The sequence below is a fragment of the Caretta caretta genome, chromosome 9, assembly GCF_965140235.1.
Source record: "Caretta caretta isolate rCarCar2 chromosome 9, rCarCar1.hap1, whole genome shotgun sequence".
Taxonomy (NCBI): Eukaryota; Metazoa; Chordata; order Testudines; family Cheloniidae; genus Caretta; species Caretta caretta.
The window spans coordinates 5,836,979-5,860,023 of NC_134214.1; the positions used below are offsets into that span (position 1 = coordinate 5,836,979).

Genomic DNA, 23,045 nt, shown 5'->3' on the forward strand with positions numbered 1-23,045 from the left:
CAGCCTGGCGCTTTCACCCTGGCTGGACCTCCCCTCCCTACTCTCCTCCACATGCTTCCCATCACCCCAAGTCTCTCTGTATCCCCCATGCTGCAAGATTGTCCCCAGACCATTATGGGGCGCCGCTCCAGCCTCTCTGTGAGCAGGGCACGCTTCATGGGCTCTCACCAAAGTGAGCAGCCGGCATGTCAGTGCTGGGGGTTCACTGGGGCATAGGCTACATTCCACAAAGCATGAAGCTCTGCACTTGTCCCAAAGAGAAGGACACCCCAGAGGGGAGGCAGCAGCCACTCCAGGGGGTACCAGAGGCGTCAGGTCTCCAGGATGAGGATCACACCTGGGTTTGTAAGGGCCGAGCAGGTCTGACAGGGGCAGAGCTCACGCGGGGACAGAAACAGCTATGAGGGAGAACAGGGCAGCTTCCAGGCTGCACAGCACCCCAGAGTACCACCCTCAGCCCGGGGAAGGCAGCGGGCTCTGGGGTGACCTTCAAAGCCAGGGGGAGCAGAGCTGGGGTCATCGGGGATACGGAGCCCCTAGATCCCTGCCAGGGCAGGATGAAGTCACGTGCTAGCAGAGATGGCCGTGGGCAGTAGCACCGTGACTGACTAGGCTCTATGCTCTGGGGCTCTAGGCCCAGCTTTGACTCAGCCACTCTCAAGCTGCCGCAGCCTTTGTTGAGTGCAGCGGAGGGGAGCAGACTGGCTACTTGACCCCCTGAGCAGTCTGGGTGAGCCCGGTGATGACCCGGAGCGCAGTAGCTGAGATGGCCTCTGCCCCGTGACGGATTGATCAGACGGACATCAGGGACGGCTCTTCAGCTGCACCCCCAAGGGGACTTGCTTGGGAACTAGAGAGCAGAACCACACCAGCCAGAGGACAGGAGCCCTGCAGCACAAGGACAACAGAACATGCCCCACAAGCCACCCGGAGTTAGAGAAAACCAAGCAGGTGACAGTAAACCTCCTGGCTCAGGCGGACAAGACTGTGCTGGGGCCAGTGGCTGGGGGCCAGTCTTTATGAGTAGTCAGAAAGTCAAACCCCACAATGCACTGCTGCCCAGCAGGACCACTGCTCGGCTTGGGGGTGGCAGGGCAGCGATCCGTGACACAGCGGGGATTCTGTGTAAGCCTGAGGTTCACCCACACCAGCTCCACGGGGCAGCACTAGTGCATACAGACCTGCCATTTACACCACGCACAGTGCTGCGGGGTTCTTAGAACGCCCCCGAAACCCTCTCTACTCCCGTCACGGGGCCCCGCTGGCACTCAGTTGGAGATCAACTTCAGTACCCCACAACGGAGCGGTTTGGCAGGACTGGCAGCGTCTACCTCAGCAGAGGCCTAGGCACTAGAATAGTGACAGCCTGTGGGTTGGGATTGAGGGGCCTGGGCAGAGCTGGGTATGGGGAGCCCAGAATTGGAGAGGCTGGGGGTCAAGACTGAGGGGCTACATGCGTTGCCGGGTTTACAATCGTTCCAGTGGCTCCATGGAGCTGGGCCCATGCTCAGAAGGGGCCCCAGCCTGCTCCGCTTCCACTGAGCCCCAAGACCCCACTGGCTTCCCCCACCCACCACTTGCTCCTCTTGACCTGCTTGCTGGCCAGCCAAGTTCTCCTCTCTGCCCTCCGGCCCCACCCCCTGCTCCTCTCAGCCCCCTGGCCGGACCCCAGTGCACCTCTGGCTCCGGGCAGTCTCTGCTTCCCACCACCTGTGTGGCTCCACCTATCTCCCTGGAGCTCAGCTGATTGAAACTAGTGCAGAAGCCTGGCCAGTCTCAGCCAGGTGGCAGGGGTGGGGCAGGAAGCCAATATGGAGGGCTTGGCTGGGCCCCTCCAGACAAGTGCATCTTGAGGGAGCCTGGCTGGGGCAGGCCCTGGCCTGGCTGATTGCGCCACTCCCGAAGGGACGGAGCGATTTCCAGCCCTGGGACCAGCCCTGGCTGCACTGCTGGCTCAGCCCGGCAGACCGTCACCTCCCAGCAGGCCGGTGAGTGCAGTCGGGAGGCAGGGTGTGGGGGAATGGGTCGGGGGGGGGTGCTGGGCTGTGAAGGGGCAGGGAAGATCTGTGTGTTGGGGCAGTAGGGAGTGGGGCTGTGGGCGGGCTGGTGTTGTGTAGGGCACTGTGCATTTGTGGATGGGTCTGGCGGGGCGCTCGGCATAGTGGGTCCGGGGTGGCTCTGGCCAGAGGGGGTCGGGGATGTTGGGTGGGGGGGGCTGTGTGGCTTGGCACGGGCCTGCCCCCGAGGGGAAGGGGCATGCTGGCAGCACAGGGCTGGGCAGGCCACTGTGCATCTGGCAACTGCCGGTTTGTAAATAGTGCCCTCGCATTGGGTGGAGCGGGGCCGCCCCTGCCATGCCATGCCCCATTGCCTCTGGCTGGCCCCTCGCTCCGGGGACTGACCTCCCCAGGCCAGGCTGCACTGCCCCCATGGGGGCCCACAAATATGTTTGGCGCCGGGCCCACAGAAGGTTAATCCGGCCCTGGCTACATGAGAAAGTTCGCACAGCGCCTGCCCATGCTGTAGTGGCTCTATCTGCCGCTGCGGTTAGCATGGAGATCGCTCGCTTTCTAACCCGTCTTCCAGCCGGTCCCAGCGGAGGGTTCAAACAGCGTCAACAACAAACCCCACGGTCAGCTGAGTTTCCCACACCCCACACCGAGCCACGCGTCGCCCCACCGTGGGGCAGCCACGGCCATGCTGCCCCATGCCCCATGGGGGGGGGTTCGTCCGAGCGGTTAGTACACTCAGTGACTTGTGCCCCACGCACACACAGGCTCTCCACTCCCAACGTACCCGCCGGAGCTTTTTGGAGAGCTGCCTTTTCTTGTACCACTGGCAGCGCTTAAAGAGCTTTTTGAGAGACCGTCTCGGGCCCTGCAAACCAACAGCAAACAACCCGTCAAGGTGCTGCGTGGGCAACACCCCTGGGCTGCCGGTGAAGGCCGAGGGCCACTGCTCTTGACTCTGTGCTGCTTCCAGGTGCTGATCCTTGGCTGGTCCCTGGATCATCCCCACCATCCCTGTCCTCCTGCTCTCCCTGTTCATATACAAGGACAACAGGAGCCAGCAGAGTGCAAGGCACCCGCCTGGCAGCACTGCAGCCAACTGTGTGGAAGGGACGCAGCTCTGGGAGTACGTGAGGGACGTGATCAGTGCCTTCCCTCCTCTTCTACAGCCATGGCGAGGTGGAGACCGGCTGCAGCCCTGCATTCAGGACTGGCAGAAAGCACCAGATATGAGCTTCGTGCAAAGGATTCCCTCGCTGGTGGAGGCAGTGGGTTCTCTGCCCTCTAGACTTAAACGAATCCCCTTGATTTCACATCCAGCTTCCGTCCTCACACACCCAAACAGCGCCCTCTATGCATCAGTGCGACTGCCCCAGCAAGGCCCCTCCCCACACACCTACCTTCTGAGGGGCATCCTGCTCTGGGACTAGCCAGTCCAGTTCAGAAGCGGCTGGGAGCTGCATCCCTTCAAACTGCTTCAGCAGGCCCATGGCCACGGCCTCCGCTGAGTTCGAATGGAGGAAGGAGTGGGATCTGCACAGCAAGAGAGGACGATCAGCACCACAACAGACGGGGCATAACCCCCCACCCCCAGCCAGGGTGCAAAGGAGATCAAAGCCTGGGTCTTCTGACTGGTGACCCTCCCAGCCCCACTTGTGAGAGTCTGCACTAACAATGACGACTCCTCTTGGAAAATATTGTCTCAAACTACATACAGGAATCACTTGTCCCACGCTGCTACCTCTGGGGTGGGACGCACACAGGGCCCAGCAATTTGGGACAGGGCATCAAAGAAACTGCAGGGGAGTTGGGAGGTGGAATGGAACGAACGAAGTTGGAATCCGGACAAGACATGGGAGAACACACAGTATAAAGTGACGTGATCTTTGCCAGCAGGGCCTAGTTTTACTTGGCATCTGACAGTCAGAGGGGGCCCTGCCACCAGCCCTCTGGAAAGCTGACAGAGATTAACAGACCAATGAGATTTCCAAGGGACTGTGATGACCCATCCTCCACCTCAGCTGGGAATAGTAATGAGGCAGCAGATTGCTCAGTCTCCTAGGGAGGAGGAATGCCTTCAGCCACTCAACAGTGCCTCCTCTGGCCAGTTTAGGAGTAGCATTGATGGGGAGTCCTGTCCAGCTCCTAGTTGTAAGGATGGTGACTGCAACACAGGACTTCAAGTAAGACAACAGGAATGGCGTGGTGGGAGATTGGGGTGAACCTCAGGTCTGACTGGGAGCCTGGTAGGGAATGTATGTGTCCCCATCACCTTGGGCTGTCTTTCCTAATTCGCTGTGGTTCCTGTTCCCAGCCTCTTCTCCTTCCGCTAACCATTAGCTTATTAGAGGAGTCAGTGACAGAAGAGGCCTATTTGTGTAGAATCTAATCCATGCCCAACGCATGCAGGATCGGTCCCTCATGCAGGGATTCCCAAACCCCTCAGCATTCAACTTAAGTTTCCATTTGCCCAGCTTCCCCACAGGACTGTCCCCAAAGCTGAGCATACTGAGCCCAGGCGAGGATCAAAGACTCACACTCTGGGGGGGGAAGAAGGGGGGGGATGGACGGGAATGGACGGGACGTACATGGATTCCGAGGAGAGGAAAGACTTCCTGCTAGACGCTGCATCCCGCCTGATGTCCGCATCTGCATCAAGAACAGAGAGGGCGGAGCAGAGAGTTACTCCTATTTTAAACAAAGGGCTAAGCAGTTTTGCATTAAAAACCATCACACGGTTGTAAAAGCATGTGAGCTACAGCACCTATTTCTACCAGGGACAATAAGCAGCAGCTAGAAAGTCACCTGGTCAATCTACCGGGGAGAGAGAAGAACCTGTGGCTGTGAGATGAAACTACAGTGGGGTTAGAGTGGAAATGTTACGGTCTGTACAGGGCACACACTAGCTACCAGCGATTACAGAACTTAGAGAAATCCACACACATACAAACTTGGGGCTAGAAGGGCAGGACACTGGGGTTAGTTATGAAATTTAGTAGCTTATTAGGTTTTTTGAACAGCATTAACACTGCAAGGGACTGGCGATGGGACACAGGCCATTCACTGCTATTGTTCTGGTTCAAATCCAACCCGGATTGTACGCCAATGGCTTGTCAGCAGCCCACGTGGCGTGAGTTGGAGGCCCGAGTTCATCTCCCAGCGGACACAGGTCAGTGTCAAAAGAACCACGTGGCAGTGGTCAGCAGCCTTGCTGGCCACCCTCTGCTGAGGCACCCAGGATCAAACGGGCCACAAAGAAGGATCAGTTTCCTCCCTACAGGGGAGGAACTTAAATCCAGGTGTAGCATCTGTGCATATTGCTACCACACTGCTCACACTGCCCTCTTCCAGATTTCTAATAAATGCTGACCACGGACCCATAGCTGGGCTGGGCTACACCACAGCTAACCCTTGGCCAGGATAACAGTTGACCACTTATCCCTACTTTTTGCTATCTGTCCATATGCCAGTCCTGATCTATGGCGGCATTTCGCTGCTCATCCCCGGACCTTCTCTAGTGAGGGACTTTGTCGAAGACGAGCTGAGAGCCCATAATAATGACGACCACGGTTCTCTTTTATTCAAGGTTCAGTTCACGTGCTCAAAGAATTCTAGGAGCTGGTCTGGCTGCCACCATACAACAGTGTTTAAACATGGTGGAACGTGGTCACTAGACGCTGTGTCTCTCCCGACACAGCCACTCAGCAATTCAGTCTCCTTGCTTTCGCAGCTTTGCGGGGTTACACTGAACTGGGAAGGGAAGGCAGCAGAACTCCTCTGGGGTTTGCCCCCAGCCCCAAGAAGGGGGCTGGTGAAACATCTTGATACTAAAGATCAAATTCAGCCCTAAGGTAAACGGGTACGATTCCCACCAGTCATGAGAATAATCCTGCTTACACCCAGACTGGATTTGGTCCCGTTATCCCTGGAAACCCAAGTCAGCCTTAAAAACAATGTTGACTTCTGCATCTCCTGTCTGTATTGTCCTGCCAAGCCCACGAGCCGCATGAGGCATGACTTGGCTAGGGAGGCTTGGACTGCCCTATGGGTGGAAACTTGAGTTTTAACACCAAAGAATTTACAGAAAAGGGGAGAAAATATCATAGATCAAGGCAGGAAAGAGGCCAACCCGCAAAATCCATAGGGACCCCATCGAGGAGGGTAAGAGGAGACCTAGAGAGGCAGCTGGGTCTGGTTAATGGGTGTGTAGTTGTTGGTTCGGCTCTCAACTCCTCTTCCCCCAGTAGGCTGGATACTGAAATATGGGAGCTGATTGCTGCCGGACTCATCAGTTTCAGTCCCAGCTCTGAAGGAGGGAGCAGGAAGGCACAGCAGAGGGGCAGCACATCCTGGTAGGGAAACCCAGAGTGACCAGCACTGGAATCTTTTCAGCAGGGAAGGTGGGATTCTCCATGGGACAGTCCTTGGGAAGGGAAAGGGTGTGAGGCTTTCCAAAGGATCAGGACAGTTGTTTGTATAACCAGAGGGTACGACAACAAAGGCCCTGATCACAAATACTCACAACCTAAGAAACAGGAGTGCATCTCAAGATGTGTTAAACGCTGGGCTAAATCTTAAGTGTCTCCTTCAAGTATCTTTCTGGACTTGAGTCAACAGAGAGTCCGGGATAGAGGATTAGCCATAAGTGGGAGTCAGACCTTTAGCACCAGGCAGTTACCAGTCTGATACCCGCTGCAAGCAGCAGGTGCACTCAGGACTAGGAAACCCATGTTATCTACAACCTGGTACAACCGAAGGTTTGCAGCTACAGAGAGAGAGGAAGTGGCCTCCCCAAACAGCAAAATTGCCGCCCGAATGGGAGAGGAAACCAGCCTCTCTCGGTCCTTATGGAATGGCTCAGAGATCCCAGGCTAAAACAGACCCAAGCAAACAGGGGGCGCACACATTCAGCATTGTCTGAGCATTGTAGGGCGAGCACATGCAGCCAGGGTGAGCAGCGTTCAGCAGGCATCTCGCGGGAGGATTCAAATCTGAACCCCACCTCCCCAGCAGGCTGAGGTGCCAGAACTAGGACCCCTCTGCCCTCTCTCCCCACTCCAAATATGGTATCTTCCAACCTAGGTGTTTCCTATTCAAATATGACATGCTTTGGACACTGCCACCCAAAATGCCTCTTTTTTGAGATGGGGCGACCAAATCTGCATGCAGTGTTCAAGATGTGGGAATAGTATGGATTTATAGAGAGACAATATCCCTTTCTTAATGATTCTATCCCTTTCTTAATGAGTCCCAGCATTCTGTTCACTTTTTTTGACTGCTGCTGCACATTGAGTGGATGTTTTCAGAGAACTATCCATAATGACTCCAAGATCTCTCTCGAGTGGTAACAGCTAATTTAGACCCCATCATTTTATACGTGTAGTTGGGATTATGCTTTCCAATGTGCATTACTTTGCATTTATCAACATTGAATTTCATCTGCCATTTTGTTGCCCAGTCACCCAGTTTTGTGAGATCCTTTTGTAGCTCTTCGCAGTCTGCCTGGGACTTAACTTTCTTGGGTAGTTTTGTATCATCTGCAAATTTTGCCATCTCACTGTTTACCCCTTTTTCCAAATCATTTATGAATATGTTGAATAGTACTGAACCCAGTACAGACCCCTGGGGGACACTACTATTTACCTCTCTCCATTCTGAAAATAGACCATTTATTCCTATCCTTTGTTTCCTATCTTTTAACCAGTTACCAATCCACGAGAGAACCCTCCCTCTTATCACAGGACTGCTTACTTTGCTTAAGAGCCTTTGGTGAGGGACCTTGTCAAAGACTTTCTGAAGATCTAAGTACACTATATACACTGGATCCCCCTTGTCCACATGCTTTTTGACACCCCCAAAGTATTCTAGTAGATTGGTGAGGCATGATTTCCCTTTACAAAAGCCATGTTGACTCTTCCCCAACAAATCATGTTCATCTGTGTCTGACAATTAAGTTCTTTACTATAGTTTCAACCAGTTTTCCTGGTACTGAAGTCAGGCTTACCGGCCTGTAATTGCCAGGATCACCTCTGGAGCCTTTTTAAAAAACTGGCGTCACATTAGCTATTCTCCAGTCATCTGGTACAGAAGCGGATTTAAATGATAGGTTGCATACCACAGTTCAAGGCTACAGAGGGTGTCAGCCTTTCACTAGTGCTGCATTGGCGGAGAAAAGCTCTTGGGATAGTACCGTCACTTTAAAAGCAAGGCCCCAGCTTTCTCTGTCTCTCCCAGCGCATGAAGAGTCTGGCGCCTTGGCGCCTGCGTCCCTAGAGAAGGCTTTTAACACCTCTGATCAACAGAGCTATTGTCTTGGAATCGCAGCGGGCTGGGAGCTGTAGGGAAGCTACATTTTAAAGGACAGCTAGTCTCTATGCAGTAGAGTGTTCTAGTCTCCTCTCTCGGGTTACAGTAGTTACGTGGCCAATGCTTTACCTTTAATGGCTGCAGCACTTTTAAACTGAACCACTGCTCTGCTGTTTCACTTGCCAGGCCAGACACACCTCTGTTGATGTTCTAGGTACATCACAATGTGCCACCGTAATGTGGCAACACAGAGCCTGGGCAAGCAGCCAAGCAACTGAGACCTTTGCTACATTTTTCCCACCTGTCTGCCATCCACTACATGCATCGCCAGCTCCTTTCCCTTTCCCACTCAGATGACATTATTGATTGTTCCCAAAGGCCCGTGCATGGAGAGCGCGCAGAGAAATTCTAGAGAGCAGCTGACAAGGAGCCAGCTACCCGTACAGAGCCCTGGGACGGGAAATAGCAAAAGCATAGTAGCTGGTGGATTGAGCTGGGGGCTGGTGGTTTGGTGTCCGGGCTGCAGCCTGCCTGCTTGATGCAGCGTGAACTCAGTTTTAGCCGCAGCTTTTGAGCCTCTGTTCTCCCTGTGGGCCCATGACAGGCCCAGGCGAGGCACACGGACAAGCGCACACACACAGACACGCACGCGGCACAGTGCACTCTGGGCTACTACCTGAAAACAAGGAAGCCATTGACACTGACAGGCCGTTCTTGGACATTTGAATCAGGTTAGATCCATCGTTACCATCTGCATAATATGGTGATGACAAAACATTTCGCTTCAGTGCTCGGCCCGGCCATAGAAAAAGGGTATCAACACAGAGACAAGAGAGCAGAGCCTGCTGGCACCCTTTGGGAGACATCCAGGGACAGCATTCAAACACCCTCCTTGGACTGCAATATCAAGTCAAACCTCTGAGCTACAGGGGGCCAAACCGGGGTTATGCTATCCACACCCATGAAGAGAGGAGCAGGAAGATGGAGGGTGTCCATCGCAGGGGTCTTTGAACCTCCCAGTCCATCCACCATTGTCCCAGGTGAAGACTGGAGAGTGCTTGGTTAATGCACCTTTAAAGTCAGCCAGAAGGGGCACTGCTGAGCAACAAGGAGTGTCTATCCTGACCAGTGCAGGAGGGAGGTGAGGGACAGGGTTCAAGGCCAGCTCTCCTGCAGAATAGGCACTGACTGTGGGTGCTCCAGCCCTGGAACACCCATGGAGAGAAAAATTGTGCTGCTCAGCAGCACCCACCGGCAGCCAAGCTCCCCCCACCTCCCAGTGCCTCTCACCTGCTGGCGGCCCCGCTAAACAACTCCTCCCCGCCACCAACAGCTGTTTTGCGGTGTGTAGGAATCTCCGGGAGGGAGGGGGAGGAGTGGAGACGGGGCGCACTCAGGGGAGGAGGCAGGGAAAAGGCGGGACAGGGCAGAGCAGCGGCAGCGACTTGGGGGAAGGGGTGGAGTGGGGGCAGTGAGTGGGGTTGGGGGGAGGGCGGGGTCGAACACCCCCCCAGCTAGAGGGGAAGTTGGCGCCTGTGTCCTGCAGGGAGCACTCTGGGCCATGGGAGCCAGCCTGACTGTGTGTGGGCAAAGTACCTTGGAGGTCAGGGTCTGTACACAGCCCATTGCCCCTGCTACAGAAAGACGGAGTTTAAGAACGGTAGCAGACAGTCCCCAGACTGACTCGTCCAGTCCGTGGCTGGTTCGAGTGGGAAGAGCAGGACAGCACAGGTGGGCATTCAAATCCTTTAGCTCCCCAACCTCAGCCTGACCGTTCCCAGCCCGGAGGATTTTACCCGTGAAAGGGACCTCTCATAGGAAGCCAGCGACACAGCAAACGAGGGGCTTGTTAAGACTCTAATAGAGCTCCCAGAGGCAAATCCTTCAGCCTTTATGTGCGCACAAGCCCACCTACCCAAAGGGAATCAGTTTACTGCAGTCCAGGGGTGGAATCTGGGGTCCCAGCTCAACTCACAGTTCAGCGTTACTCGAGAATGGCAATCTCTAAATGCAAAGGGACGTGCTCCTCCCCACTGACTTCAGCACAGTTACCCCAAGGAGGAGATTGGCCCCAAATCTCCATCTGGTACAGCTGCCCCATCTTACCTCTTATCTCGTACTCCTCCACATCCTCCGCTGAGCCTGAGTCAGACAGCCACATGGAGTCACGGGAGCTGAACTGGGACTCGCTGTCTGTAGCCACGAAGCCTGGAGGGGCAAAAGGCAGAAGGTCTGAGAGAGCCCCAAAGTCAGCAGAGGTAATTTAAGTGCGACACTGAGGACTGACAGAGGAGTTGGCTAGGGCGGGTAGTGCTGGGTGACGGGGGTGCCAGCACGGACCCAGAATTAAGCTATGTCCTACACTTTGACACCACCATGGTGTGTACATGATAAATACCCAGACAGACCCAGTGACAGCAAGCCCTCCACTCTAGAGTCACCATCTATTCAGAGCTAGTGTAATGTGAATTCTCACAGCCCCCTGGTGCCTGATTCCTGTCCGTCCCTGCAATGGTGTAACGAGCCCCTGCTCTCCCCAGCCTGGCCCCCAAAGCAGCACTCACTGTCTGAGCCCACCTCCCGGTAGGCAGGGAGCACGTGTTTCTTGCGGATCTGCTGGCGCCGGATGCGAATCTTCTGCTTGAGCTCCTGGATCTCCTTATCACTCTCCTCTTCCTCCTCCTCCAGCCGCCGGTTCATCACATTGCATTTCATCAGCTCGATGGCAGCGATCAGTGATTCAGAGATGCTGAAGTGAGCGTTTTCCTGGGAGGCAGAGGCCAAACCATTGCAAGAGAGCCGGGAAGTTGAGGTTCTCCGCAATGCAGCATTACAACATCCCCTACACCCCACAGTAGAGAACCTACCTGTAGAGAAGGCTATCTGGGATTTCCCACAGTAGAGGAAGACTTCTCTAATAGGCGCCGACTCCATGGATGCTCCAGGGTTGGAGCACCCATGGGGGGAAAAAATAGTGGATGCTGAGCACCCACCAGGAGCCCCCCAACAGCCCCCCAGCGGGCCCCACCAATTAGCGCCTCCCCCTCCCTCCCGGTGCCTCCTGCCCACCACGATCAGCTGTTTCATGGCATGCAGGAGTCGCGAGGGGGGAGGAGCAAGGGCACGGCGCACTTGGAGGAGGGAGAGGGCAGGAAGAGGTAGGGCGGGGCATTGGGGGAAGGGGTGTATTGGGGGCGGGACCTGGGGCAGAGCCAGGGGTTGAGCACCCCACAAGCACATTGGAAAGTTGGCACCTCTGACTTCACTTCCTAATGAACACAAGGAATCCAGCCCCTCCAGTCAGGCCAGAAGCCTTCTTGAGTCCATAGCCCTGTGCACATGGAGTGCCCTGTTGTAATACTCTGCCTTCACCTGGTGTTTTCTGAGTGCTTCTTACTAGGACAGAGGTTCTCAAACTGGGGGGCAGGCCCCGCTCTGGGGGCACGGAATGTATTTTGGGGGAGCGTGAGAAGCTTTAGGGGACCAAAAAAAAAAACCCCCCAAAACACCTTACTTTGCACATTTTACCCACAGCAACAAATAACTAGCAAAGTGGATTCCTCCAGACAGATCAGGTCCTCAGATGGTGCCATGCATTTGATTCTGGATGGTGCGATGCATTTGGACAGATTTCGGTTACGCTTGCACAGCATTATACAAGTCGCGGCTGACTGTATGTTACGACGCGGTGCATGCATTTAATTGTGACCATCGACCTCAATCAGCTTTGCTTTTGCTCCTCTCACAGTGAATCACTGGCGCGGTTTCAATCAATGCCTCGCTGTTCATAATATTTACTGAGAGCTGCATGTTGATTTTTTTTTTTTAATTGATATATGTACTGGTGTGCCGGACGGGGGGGTAAACTATTACACACACAAAGGCGGCGGGGGCGCGATCCAATACTCTTGAGAACCACTGTGCTAGGAGACCGGCTGGATCCAGACAGGAAGGAGACAGCTCAAGATGGTCACCTATCAGACCCCACTTCAGAGTTCTTGAGGGATGATGCCAGAACTATTCTCTCTGACAACTCTGGCTCGACCCCCATAGCTCATGGGAGCGGTCTGACTGGGGACCCAAGCCCACCAACGCAGAGAGAAGCCTACTGGAGAACAAAGAGTCCTGGCTGGCTTTCAAAGGACTCTCTTGGGGGCAAAGGGAAAATCCAGATCGAGACACACTCGGACACATGAAGCTGGAGGGGTGTCTGAAGAAGCTAGGCCTGCCTGGGTCGCCATTACAGGATGGTAGGACGTTAGGGGTGACAGATGTGTGTCGGGTATTTTTAAATCCTTTTCTCTGTCTCTCATGTTGTATTCCAACTAAGAAAAAACACTTGGTCTTAAGGAGGCTGGGGTCACTCTCATGGTCACAGGTGCCCAGCACAAAGAAAGGCAAGAGCGTGAAACCCAGCTGGGCCTTCAGGGCAGTTGGTGTATGCAGGGCCCTGTGAGCGAGTCCCAGTCTAAGAGGGGGATTCCTCCCTGGGACAGGCGAGAGGGCTAGAGGCCCATGACGGAAGCTGGGTGCACTCAGGAATGAGAAAGGGGATAGAGGTGCAGCTAGCCCTGCCACTGGGACAGCCCCACTCTCCAAAGTTCCACCATCTGTGGGTCACACAGCACCCAAAGAGAGCAGCTGGCTTTGGTTCTTCCCAACTCAACACTAGTTGCAGATTGTGGCTCTGCACAGTTAAAAGCAGAGGATCACATCGGCCAGGGAACATTATGGGGCTTATAGAGAGGAGCGTCACTGTTCCTCACCTGCACTCGGAGGGTAAAACGCTCTGTGATCCTTACACCTGAACCCCACCACTTCCCAACTGCCTAAGGCTGGAGCAAACAGCGGACTGACTTCAGGGAAGACAGCAGCGGAGGGAGCCCCAGCAAGCTGCGATAAGCTCACGCTGCACGGTAGCCCCGAGCGATCAACACCAAAGAGCAAACTGAAGTGTGACAGTAGACCGGCGAGTTCTCTGCGCAGCTCTAAGGCTGGAAATGCTACGGCACTAATACTGGCTTTTCGGTAGGGCTGCTAGCCAGTGGAACCGGAGTCACTGACCCAGCAACCAAGGAACACATATCCCCCTGCATCACTCCCCTGCTATCTCCCACCTTCTCCAGGTCTGCACAGCTGCCGAAGTCCTGCTCAGACAGGTAACTGATCAGGGACTGTCCTTCCGAGGGTCTTCGGAACATCCCTTCCCCCGAACTCAGGTACTGGCCAGCATCTAGGAAAGCATAAGAGAAGCAAATGAAGCAGGGGCATTTTGCAAACCCACAATGCTAAAGAGTCAGAGATCAGAGCAGGCACCATTCCATTACACGGCCCCAGGGAGCCCAGGGACATGGGGCACCATACTGGCCTTAACACAGGTACTGCTAGACTAGATGACACGTGGCTGGAGCCAGTCAAGCATCCAGCCGCCGAGAGTGACCACCCCCAGAGTATTCAGAGGAAGGGGCAAGATCCCCACAGTAGGCAGATTGCGGAGGGACAGCTGATCCCAAAGTCTCATCCTAATCCCTACTAGTGAGAGATCACAGCTGCTTACCTTGGGCCACTCAACTCTCCTCCCCAGCCCCTACCAGCCGCTCTTAGATTTAGAGAGACGCAGAGATTTCAGAGCACTGGCCTCACGCACAAGACACCACGCTCGTGAGCAAATCCCCACGTGTGCACAGTCAAAAGCTGTCCCGCAAACGTACAAGGACTGAGCACCCGAACCCAGCCGTACTGGTGGTTAACCCTTTCTGCTCACCCCCTGCTCAACTCACCGTACTCCATGTAGAGGGAGCTGGGCGTGCTCACTTCGCTGCTCTGGGTGGAACCAGAGACATGACCCATCATCCTTGAGGCGTCACCCTGGGATTCTTTAAGAGAGACAAGAGCAAAGATGCTCGTCAATAGCAGAAGGGTCCATCCGGGTGATTAACCCCAGCCCCCCGGGACACAGTGGAAGGGAGCAAATGGGACGTCACAAGAACATACCATAAAAAAATATAAAATAGAAAAGGAATCAAAGTGGGGAGAAAAGAGTTAAGTCAGCTGGTCTCCAGGGAGAAAGGGGGCAGAGAGCTATGCTGTATCCAGGTCAGTTCCAGGAGGGGGCAGTCCCGGGGCGAGGAACTTCAGGCAGCTAAAATGCAAATTGGCAGACCACAGACAGCAATTACCAGCTTGGCAGGATTCATCTCCAAGAGCTGCTCCTCCCTTGGATCGGCAGCTCCTCCAGCGCGCAACAGGGCCGCCAGAGAGGGTCAATGGGACAGCGTGCAAGAGCCTGGGAAGTGCAGAGTTCATTTGTTCCGCCAGCTAATGCGGCAGGGGACAGGGGCAGAACTACAAAGGATGCCCTGCTCTCTTGCACCTGTGGTGGCAGGGCTGGGAAATTAACTGAGCCTGTTTGGAGCACACTGCGCCTCCCAGCCTTCAGCAGCATTCCCTCTGACAGAGAGGAACCACCAGACGGTCCTGCTGGGCCACAGGGCGAGTGACCAGGGTAAGAGCAATGGGATCCTGGGGACTCTGCAGTCCTGGAGGATGCCTAGGACAACGTTGGGGGTGGGGGGGTGGGAAATCAGCAGAAGGAGGTGATCTCCAACTCCCTCTAGCCTCTGATTATAGCTGGGGAGAATGGAGTCTTCCATGCACATTGGAGTCCCTGACTTTGCAGCAGCCAGGGCTTAAGGACTCCGACCGCTGCACTTGGCAGAGCACGGAAGGGATGTGAAGGTGACCTACACGTGGTGCACCCGGCGCCCCACCCTCCGCACACACATGTGACGCAATTCACGTCCTCACAGGGGCAGAGCTCTTTGAGGGATTGCCTCTAGCCAGCCTAATCAGAGGTGAACACCTGTGGGAGGCTGCAGCACCATGAGCCAGCCCCTGGGATCGGATGGGCTGCTGCAGAGACCAAATGACTTGAGGACTGATTGATCTCAGAATGGAAGCCCTCGGCTGTCGCTGGCATGAAAATGATGACTGAACACACACAAGGGAACAGGGGAGAGCAATGGGACTGACATGTGTGATGTGGAACATGCAATAGCTCCAGGCACTGGGAACAGGGAAGGGACCACTGATGTCAACTCAACCAGCAGAGCAGCTCGCACTGCCGCACAAGCAGCTGCTGGGCAAGCTCCCCCCCATGCTGCCCAGTAAGCACACTTTAACCCCTGGTGTGAGGGAGCTCAGTCTCCAGAGACTGATCGGCGCCAGCTGGGAAGTAGCTGCCAGGAACTGGGCTGAGACCAAATCATTTCCCTGAGGCCACAAAACAGCTTTCAGGTGATCACACCTGACCTGGATGGGATTTGAACCAGTGCTCTTGGGGAAGAAGCTCCACATCTCATTGCAGATCCCGAGAACTCAGCAGACCACCCCTGCTCAAGCACAAGGTTCCAAGAACTCATCTGCCACAGAGCAAAGAACCTTCAAAAACTGGCACAGAAACAGCCTCAGGGCCACTGCCTGGCCCAGTGCATGGAACCGATCTCCAAACCCAAGGGGGGCTGCCAGTTCTCGGAGCAGCAGCAGCGTAACTGGACGCCGACTCACCGGCGGCGCCTCCTGCTGGTCCATCTCTGGGAATTAGCTCACCAGCCTCCGGAGCGCCCTCTTCAGGCCGGTGTCTCGCCTTGCTGCTGGCTCCCGTGTCCCTCCCAGGACCCTGGTGCCCCTTTCACTGGGTGCTGCCCCCTGGCAGTACCCCACAGTTCTGGGTCCTCCCCTCCCAGGGGAACCCCCCACCCACTATCCCTACCTCGCCTCAGTCATAGGCTCCTGCCAGTCACCAGCTAGACCCCGCGCCCTGGGGCAGACTGCAGTATGAGCCACTCATCACAGGCAAGGTTGGGTTTGGACCTGCTGCCTCTGCCTACCCGTGGCTGCCCCTTGCAACCCCCGTACCTAATAGACCTTCCCAGGCCTGCAGCCTGGGGCTTTCCTAGGCCAGAGCTCCCCGGCTCCCTTGGCCTTTCCCTAGCCCTGCTCCAAACTAGGTCCTCTATTCAGGTCTCTGCAGCCAGGTCCCTCCCTCTCAGAGCTAGAGAGAGAGTGCTCTTCTGCTCCTGGCTTCTATAAGGCCCGCTGGGTCTGTTTGGGGCGTGGCCCCCAGCTGCGGCTGCTCTGCCAATCAGCCCAGCTCTTCCCCTGCCCCAGCCCTCTCCCAGGGCTGTCTTAAACCACTCTGGGCCCAAGCCGGTGTCCACCCCGCTACAAGCAGCGCCACTAAACAGCAAGCTGAGGCAGGTCTTCTGAGAGCCCACAGCAGCCAGGCACCTTAACCTGCCAGCTCCATGGAGAGCAAGAGCTGCAGCAAGCAAGGTTGAGAGGGGACAGAATCTTGCAGAGATTCCGTAGGAACAGCTGGCCCGGCCTGGTGCATCTGCCAGTACGCCCCACCTGGGACACCTTTGCAGACTGCTCGGATACTATCCTCAGTATTTCTAGCCAAGGAACTCATAGGGCTATGTAAACATTAACGGTTCAAGCCTTCCTATGTCCCAGAAGGAATTATCCCCATTTTACAGAGGGGAAGGCGACCCGAAGCATAGAGGTGAGTGGCCTGGTTTGCCGAGATACTGAGCACATGCAACTCTGTGTAAGTCAGGTCATAAAACAACTTTTCCTAGTTCATGCAGCAAATCCGAGCCCAGAATAGAACCCAAGCGTCTGATCTGAGCCCTACACCACAGCTGTAAGCCGAGTGCTTGGTACTGAGAGCACCACGTCCCCGGGAAATGCTGCTCCCAGCTCGGCTAATCCGATATCCTTCCACTGGGCGCTATTCAGCAGTATGGGCCATCCCTCCCTACCTCTTAGCCCCGCACAAGGCGTACGATCTAGCCTGGTTTCCAAAGCGAAGAGGAGAGGATAGGAGCCAATCCAGGGGCTTATCGGAAAACGCCACACAGTGCCATGCAGGGAAGCCAGGGGCAATTCCTGGTCCAGCATGTTGTTGGCCCCAAACCAAGCAGGGATCCTCATTTAGGTCTCATGCATAAACCTGGGGCTCCCTCAAAGCGACTCGGAGAAGGAGAGGGGAAGGAGCCATCAGCGACTTGGGGAAGGAGAGGCTTTTCTAAGTTGACACCAATGTGATAATGGAAATCCTGAACTCAATGCAATGATCACTGATGAGGGGGTGTCTACTGGCTCCCAAACCTGCCACTGGATCTTCTATTATAATGGTGATATCCCTGAGGCCTCCTGGGCAGACAGCGAGGAGGAAGAGGAGAGCATTACGGAAGGAAGAGAAAACAGAGAGAGAGAGAGAGAGACTGGTTACTCACCAAGACAGGAGCCCCATTTTCTACCTGAAGGCAGCACCTCAGCCCTGAAGGGGCATCCCCTTGGGAACCAGGCTGGCCTCCCAGTACCCACCCACAGAGGCCCCAAAAGGCCCAGCACTCACCCACACAATGGGGAGCTGTTCAGGGAACGTATGCACCCAGTCTATTCTCCCAACTGAACCAGACGAGGGTTCTACCGTTACAACACAGGGCTGTCCCTGCATTCTGGGACCCAGTCCCCAGCCAGGCCCTATTTGTAGTCCGGATGAGACCCTGGAGAGAAGGTTCAGGGAGTCCCTCTGGGGGCGGCTAGGTTAGCACCATAGTCTTAGCGAGGCAGAGAGAGATGGGTAAGCCAACACCTTCTGCCAGCTGACCAAGGGAAGTGAAGCTAGACACCAAGGCAGGCTGGACGTTCAGGGCTGGGTCCCAGAGCTCTGCTGGGGGAGGTAGGAGGCTTCCCTCTCCGCCTCTGGGAGTGCAGAGAGCTCTCTGTGCAATGGATAAGCCAAAGGGCAGAGGCTGGACTTCCCCAGCTAGCTGCACGTGCAATCCCTCCTTGCCTATTCCAGGCATCGCCCAAGGCCAGTCCAGCAGCTAACTTCAGATCCCCAGGCTCCACTGGAAGAGAACATTGCAAGGCCTTTAATTAGCTCGTTCCCTTCCTCCTCGCCCAGTGCTCATATCACCCCCTAACGGTGCACAACACCGATGGTGATGCCCACTGAATTCTCACCCCGAGATCAATGTCCCACCCACCGAATCCCTCCCTAAACGCCGCCCCACCATTACCAGGAGTTTTCCCAGAGGCCACGTTGGTATCGGAGTGCGAGCGTGCATGGCTTCTCTTGAGGATCCCCTGGGGGGTTGATGTCTGCCCCTCTGAAAAGCTGGACCTGCGCAAGAGGCTCATCCCCCTGCTGCCGCTGCTCGCACCCTGGTCCTCCAAGGAGGAGATGGACTCCGGCTTCTGGGAGCTGCTGGATGAGAACAGGTTGGAGCTGCTGCTCTTGTTGCTGCTGGTGGCGTTAGTGCTGCTCTGGCTGCTACAGGCCCGGCCCGGTCGCCCCAGGTTCCCAATAGCCAGATACTCCGGCCCATCGTTGGCGTCGCTCTGGGCGTCGTCCTGGCTACCCGCCCAGGGGTCCTCGCTCTGGCTGGTCACGGTGCTGGTGCTCATCTCGCTGACCGAAGAGAAGGAGTCTCTGGGGGAGGTAACACTGAGCCGGGGGAGGCCAGGTGGGCCCTGAGGGGACCTGTCCTCAGGCAGCAAGAGGGATACGTTGTACAGGGCATTTTCCAGAGGCGGGCTCGTGCTGCTGCACACGGAGGAGCTTGCTGGTCTCCTGTCTGGACAGAGGCAGGAGGGAGAGGTCACACACAAGTGCACCACAGCCCAGATGAGGGCAATGAGCACATGGCTCAACACACTAACAAACCCAGCGCAGGAAGGCCCGGTCAAGGGATCACTGGTTTTATTAAAAATCCCTTCCTCCCCACCACTCCCATTGGTCTCCCAGGCATCTGTTGGAAGCTGAAAACCAAGGCCCATGTCCTCACTGAAGCTTAATTTCCACCCACTGCACTGGGGTGTTATTGCAGGGTTGCTCAGGAAGGCTGGGACACACAGGAACGCTGGTTTACTGTTGTTGGTTGGTGCAGGAGGGCCAGGCACAAAACCTACCATTTATTGTGTGGTACTTTTGGGAAGTCCTGGCATGCATATGCACACCCTGATGTGTTATTGTCAATTGCTTGGACAGACAGGGCTCTGCGTGGCCACAGGAGCGTAACTTATCATTAATAAATTAATCTATTAAAACACTAGAATCTAAGAGACTAATTCCTGCTAGGTAACAGGTAAAAAAAAAAACAAAAAAAAAACAGCTTAAGATTTAAAGTTGAAATGCAAGAAACCTATGGACTAAGGCCTGTCAGATATTTAGCTTAGCCAAATTAGGCTTTACAATAAATTAGCCATATTATAAAGATACATTAGCATAAGTAAGTTAATAATAAATGTGCTGAGCTTGTGTCTATGTTTGTATGCTGAGGTTCTGAATAATAACTGCTGAGTTTGGATGATTCCGACTAGAAGAGATCAGTAGACACCACGAGATGACCCTTGGTAGCCAAAGTGAACTGTTAGAGATTTCCTTAAATTAACTGTTACTATGGTGATAAGGGGACATAAATGTTACTAAGTTGAAAGACGAACTATCCAAGTGGCCTATCACGTGACAAGTCCCCCAGTATTATCAGGGTGACAGTCCCAAAGATGGACATAAGGGGTTTTAACCCTCATGCATATTAATAAGTTTTGGTGGGCATATGCATAACTTCTTATCAGTATAAGCTGGCAAATGGCTGGAGGTCAGTTTCCTGACCCTCCACAGGAGCCGGACACTCCACCATTCTTCAGGCTTCCAGAAGGAGACGCGACTGTTATCGGGAATGTAGGGGCTGGACGTGGTTTTCGCTAACCATTGCAATCTATGCACAGTTATGTTAATTGGGTTGTTCTATCTGAGAGATCCTTGTTCCCTCCATGCTTCTCAGATCTCCAACAATGATGCAACCCCACCTGGTGGTGTTAGCCCTAATGTTTCAAATGCTGGAGGAGCCATGGAGCTCCGACTTTTGTCTAACACTAGAGTTTAAAAGGGGTTATCAATATTAGTCAATCCCATAACCAATCAACACTACAGTAGTTTACAGTAGGATTGCTCAGGAAGCCTGAGTGACACGCACATGTTATTACAGGACTGCAGGGCCTGGCTTTTGAGAAAAGATCGATCCTGAACTATGCACTCTGCAAACAGACCCTGTATAAAAGAGAGTGGGTCACATTCTGAGCTTCCCACGTGCAGCAGGAACACAGAACCCCCACTCCTATTACCTGACATGCTGGTGGAGGCTGGTTGGTGCAGACTGGAGAAGGATCCGAAGTACCTGTGTTGTGTATAGTCCATAGGAGGGATACACACAGAACCAGGAAGGGCTGTCAGGCTTTGACTCTTCGTCACAGGCAATGGGGCCTCACTCCTTCTGAGAAACTGAACAGATGCAGCACTGTTAATAAACCAGAGCTACAGTGTTAAGTGACAAAGGGAAGTGGACTCAGAGCCCTGAAAGCCGCAACTGTTGAGTCAAAGAGGAATCAACGAGGAATGCCCAGCATGAGTGCCTGTTACTAAACGGGGAGGACAGCTGCAGCTCTGGTGTCAGGTGGGATGCTGCCAGCTCTCTACGATAGGGTGAAAAAGCCATAGTAAAACAGGGAACCAGCCCATTGTTCTCAATTAAGCAGCAGGCTCCCATGTGGAAACTACCAGGCTCTCAGTGTGATGATCCAGGGCCAGCGGAGGGACCTGACGCACACACAGCCATCAATCCTGCTGTTCCATCCAGCAGAGAGAACACAGCCACAGTTTATTAAACAGTCACCAGGACTTCTCATCTGGAGACCTCAAAGCTCTCTGCAGAGAACATGGGGGGGTAGGGGGGAAGACGACCTGTTCACCCTGTTGTACAGATGGGGAAACTAGCAAAGGGGTAAAGTGACCAGCACAAGGCCACAAAGGAAGTCAGTGGCAGCAGAGGCACAAATAAAACCCAGCTCTCCTGGCTCCGGAACGCTTCTTCTCCCCAACAGACTGTATACTTCAGTCCATTGGTGTCCTCCCAGTGGCAGTCCTGGTTCCTGTTACTATGCCCCGATTTGAACATGTAACACACACCACATTCCACCTGTAATCCCTAGGAAACCCACACACCTAGAACTTCAAGGATCTTTTCAGAGAATTGACTGGTTCCTACCACCCCCCACTAAAATGTGGCTCTTGGAAGCCAATCAAAACAGGACATGGCCCAGTGTGTGCCCTGAATGTCCAACTCCATTAAACAAAGACAGCCCCATGCCCACTGCAGCCCATCTTTAACATCACACAGGCATCATTGACAGAGAAGCCAGCTCCTAATCAGCTGTTTCCCATTTCTCTTCTCGCCCCTTCTGCGAAGAACCCCAGCCAAGGAGTAAAAGCCTCCTCCAAGGGGCTGCGTGTGCTCTGCGTGAGACACTGTGCGAGGGAGTCACCGTTCACCAAGGAGAGACGGACACAAAGCAGGGGCTCTTCTCACCATGGACGTGTCAATCTGAGCCAGAAGTCTGGGGTTGTTCTGTTCCACAGCCTCCAGGCACTGTAACATGGCTGTGACGTGGGCGTCACTGAGCAGGAAGGCAGCGTCTGGAAGGAAGTGGCAGCTGAAGGTTGGTCACGCTGGTGAGATTCATGGCACCCCGCTGCTACCCTTGGCAGACAGGGATTTGTGGTGTGATGCAAAGGGGACTACGCAATTATTTAATACATGACACTGGAGACAACCTCCCAGTCCCTCCCTGAGCCAGAGCTTTGGCCAGCTCCATTGCGGCAAGACAGAACAATTGCAGAACAGTCTCTCTGCTGCCATGCTAGCTAGGATAAGATGACAATCATCTGGGCATAATCATTTGGGATCAGGAAGATCATGGGCCCACCTCATGGCCACGGCTGTCCTAGTATCTATTATCAACAGGCAAGGGATTCTCTCTCATGGCTGAACAAGAAGTAGGCAGGGCTGGGCACTGCCGGGTCAGTCAGGTTCTCAGAGAGTACCTGGAAAGTGCCGTAAGCCGGCTGAAGTCCATGGAAAAAGGGCCAGTGGCGGACATAAAGCCCACTGATATCCATTGGAAAGGCGTCAGTGACTAAGCTGGTACCCAGGGCTCAGGGTCAGAGTCCCTGGAAAAGGCCGCACTCCAGATCCAGTGGCCAATCCTGAACTGGGATCTTCCTGTTTGAGGCTATTGTTATGCCAAAGCCTTTTGGTTCCTTTCTTTGAATTAGAGCTGGTGGGAAACAGTTTTCCTGTCCTGCCAGAATTTATCATTTAAAACCATTTTCCCCTCTCAAATTGGGATGAAAAGTCAAAAAGTCTCCAATTTTTGCAAACCAAAAATCTGAAAAAAACGTGGATCAGGTCACACCGTTCCGTTTTCTACCTTTATTTTAAAACACGTCTCCCCGCAAATAAAAGTTAAAATTCTAAACAAGTCATTTTGAGTCAAAAATGAAATTTTTTGTTTAGAAAATGGCAAAATGGGATCCTGACAATTCTGACCAATGCTTGAAATGGGCAACTCACCGAAACTGACCCTTCACCGTGAAGAGTTTGGGTTCTGATGCATCGGTATTTTCCAACAAAAAAGCTTTCCATCAAATACTTCCCAGCCAGCTCTAATTTCAACCTAGACAGACACAGGGCGGCTCAGGAACAAAACCAGACCTTGTATCCCTGCTGCCCCCACCTGCTTAGAGGCGGGACCTGGCATTGGACATTGCCAGAAACAGGCTCCTAGACTGCAAGGACCACTGGACAGATCCCAAGC

The 23,045-nt window shown here is 54.3% G+C and overlaps 1 protein-coding gene across 6 annotated transcripts in view; it reads right to left on the reverse strand.

Moving 5' to 3' along the window:
• RUBCN (rubicon autophagy regulator) overlaps nucleotides 1-23,045 on the reverse strand; it is a 60,903-nt gene that overhangs the window by 14,214 nt on the left and 23,644 nt on the right. Inside the window, exons 2-13 of one of the 6 annotated variants that reach the window (XM_048864641.2) lie at nucleotides 22,802-22,904; nucleotides 21,758-21,864; nucleotides 20,517-20,689; nucleotides 18,410-18,967; nucleotides 17,490-17,534; nucleotides 14,096-14,191; nucleotides 13,433-13,548; nucleotides 10,880-11,081; nucleotides 10,422-10,523; nucleotides 8,992-9,066; nucleotides 4,598-4,658; nucleotides 3,410-3,542 (exon numbers count right to left, since the gene is read on the reverse strand). In XM_048864641.2, the coding sequence (XP_048720598.2) occupies nucleotides 3,410-3,542; nucleotides 4,598-4,658; nucleotides 8,992-9,066; nucleotides 10,422-10,523; nucleotides 10,880-11,081; nucleotides 13,433-13,548; nucleotides 14,096-14,191; nucleotides 17,490-17,534; nucleotides 18,410-18,967; nucleotides 20,517-20,689; nucleotides 21,758-21,864; nucleotides 22,802-22,873 (1,740 nt within the window). In that variant the 5' untranslated portion in view covers nucleotides 22,874-22,904. Of the gene's footprint in view, nucleotides 1-3,409; nucleotides 3,543-4,597; nucleotides 4,659-8,991; nucleotides 9,067-10,421; nucleotides 10,524-10,879; nucleotides 11,082-13,432; nucleotides 13,549-14,095; nucleotides 14,192-17,489; nucleotides 17,535-18,409; nucleotides 18,968-20,516; nucleotides 20,690-21,757; nucleotides 21,865-22,801; nucleotides 22,905-23,045 lie in introns of those variants that run through there. The other 5 variants (XM_048864643.2, XM_048864636.2, XM_048864637.2 and 2 more) reach the window with 5 other exon arrangements.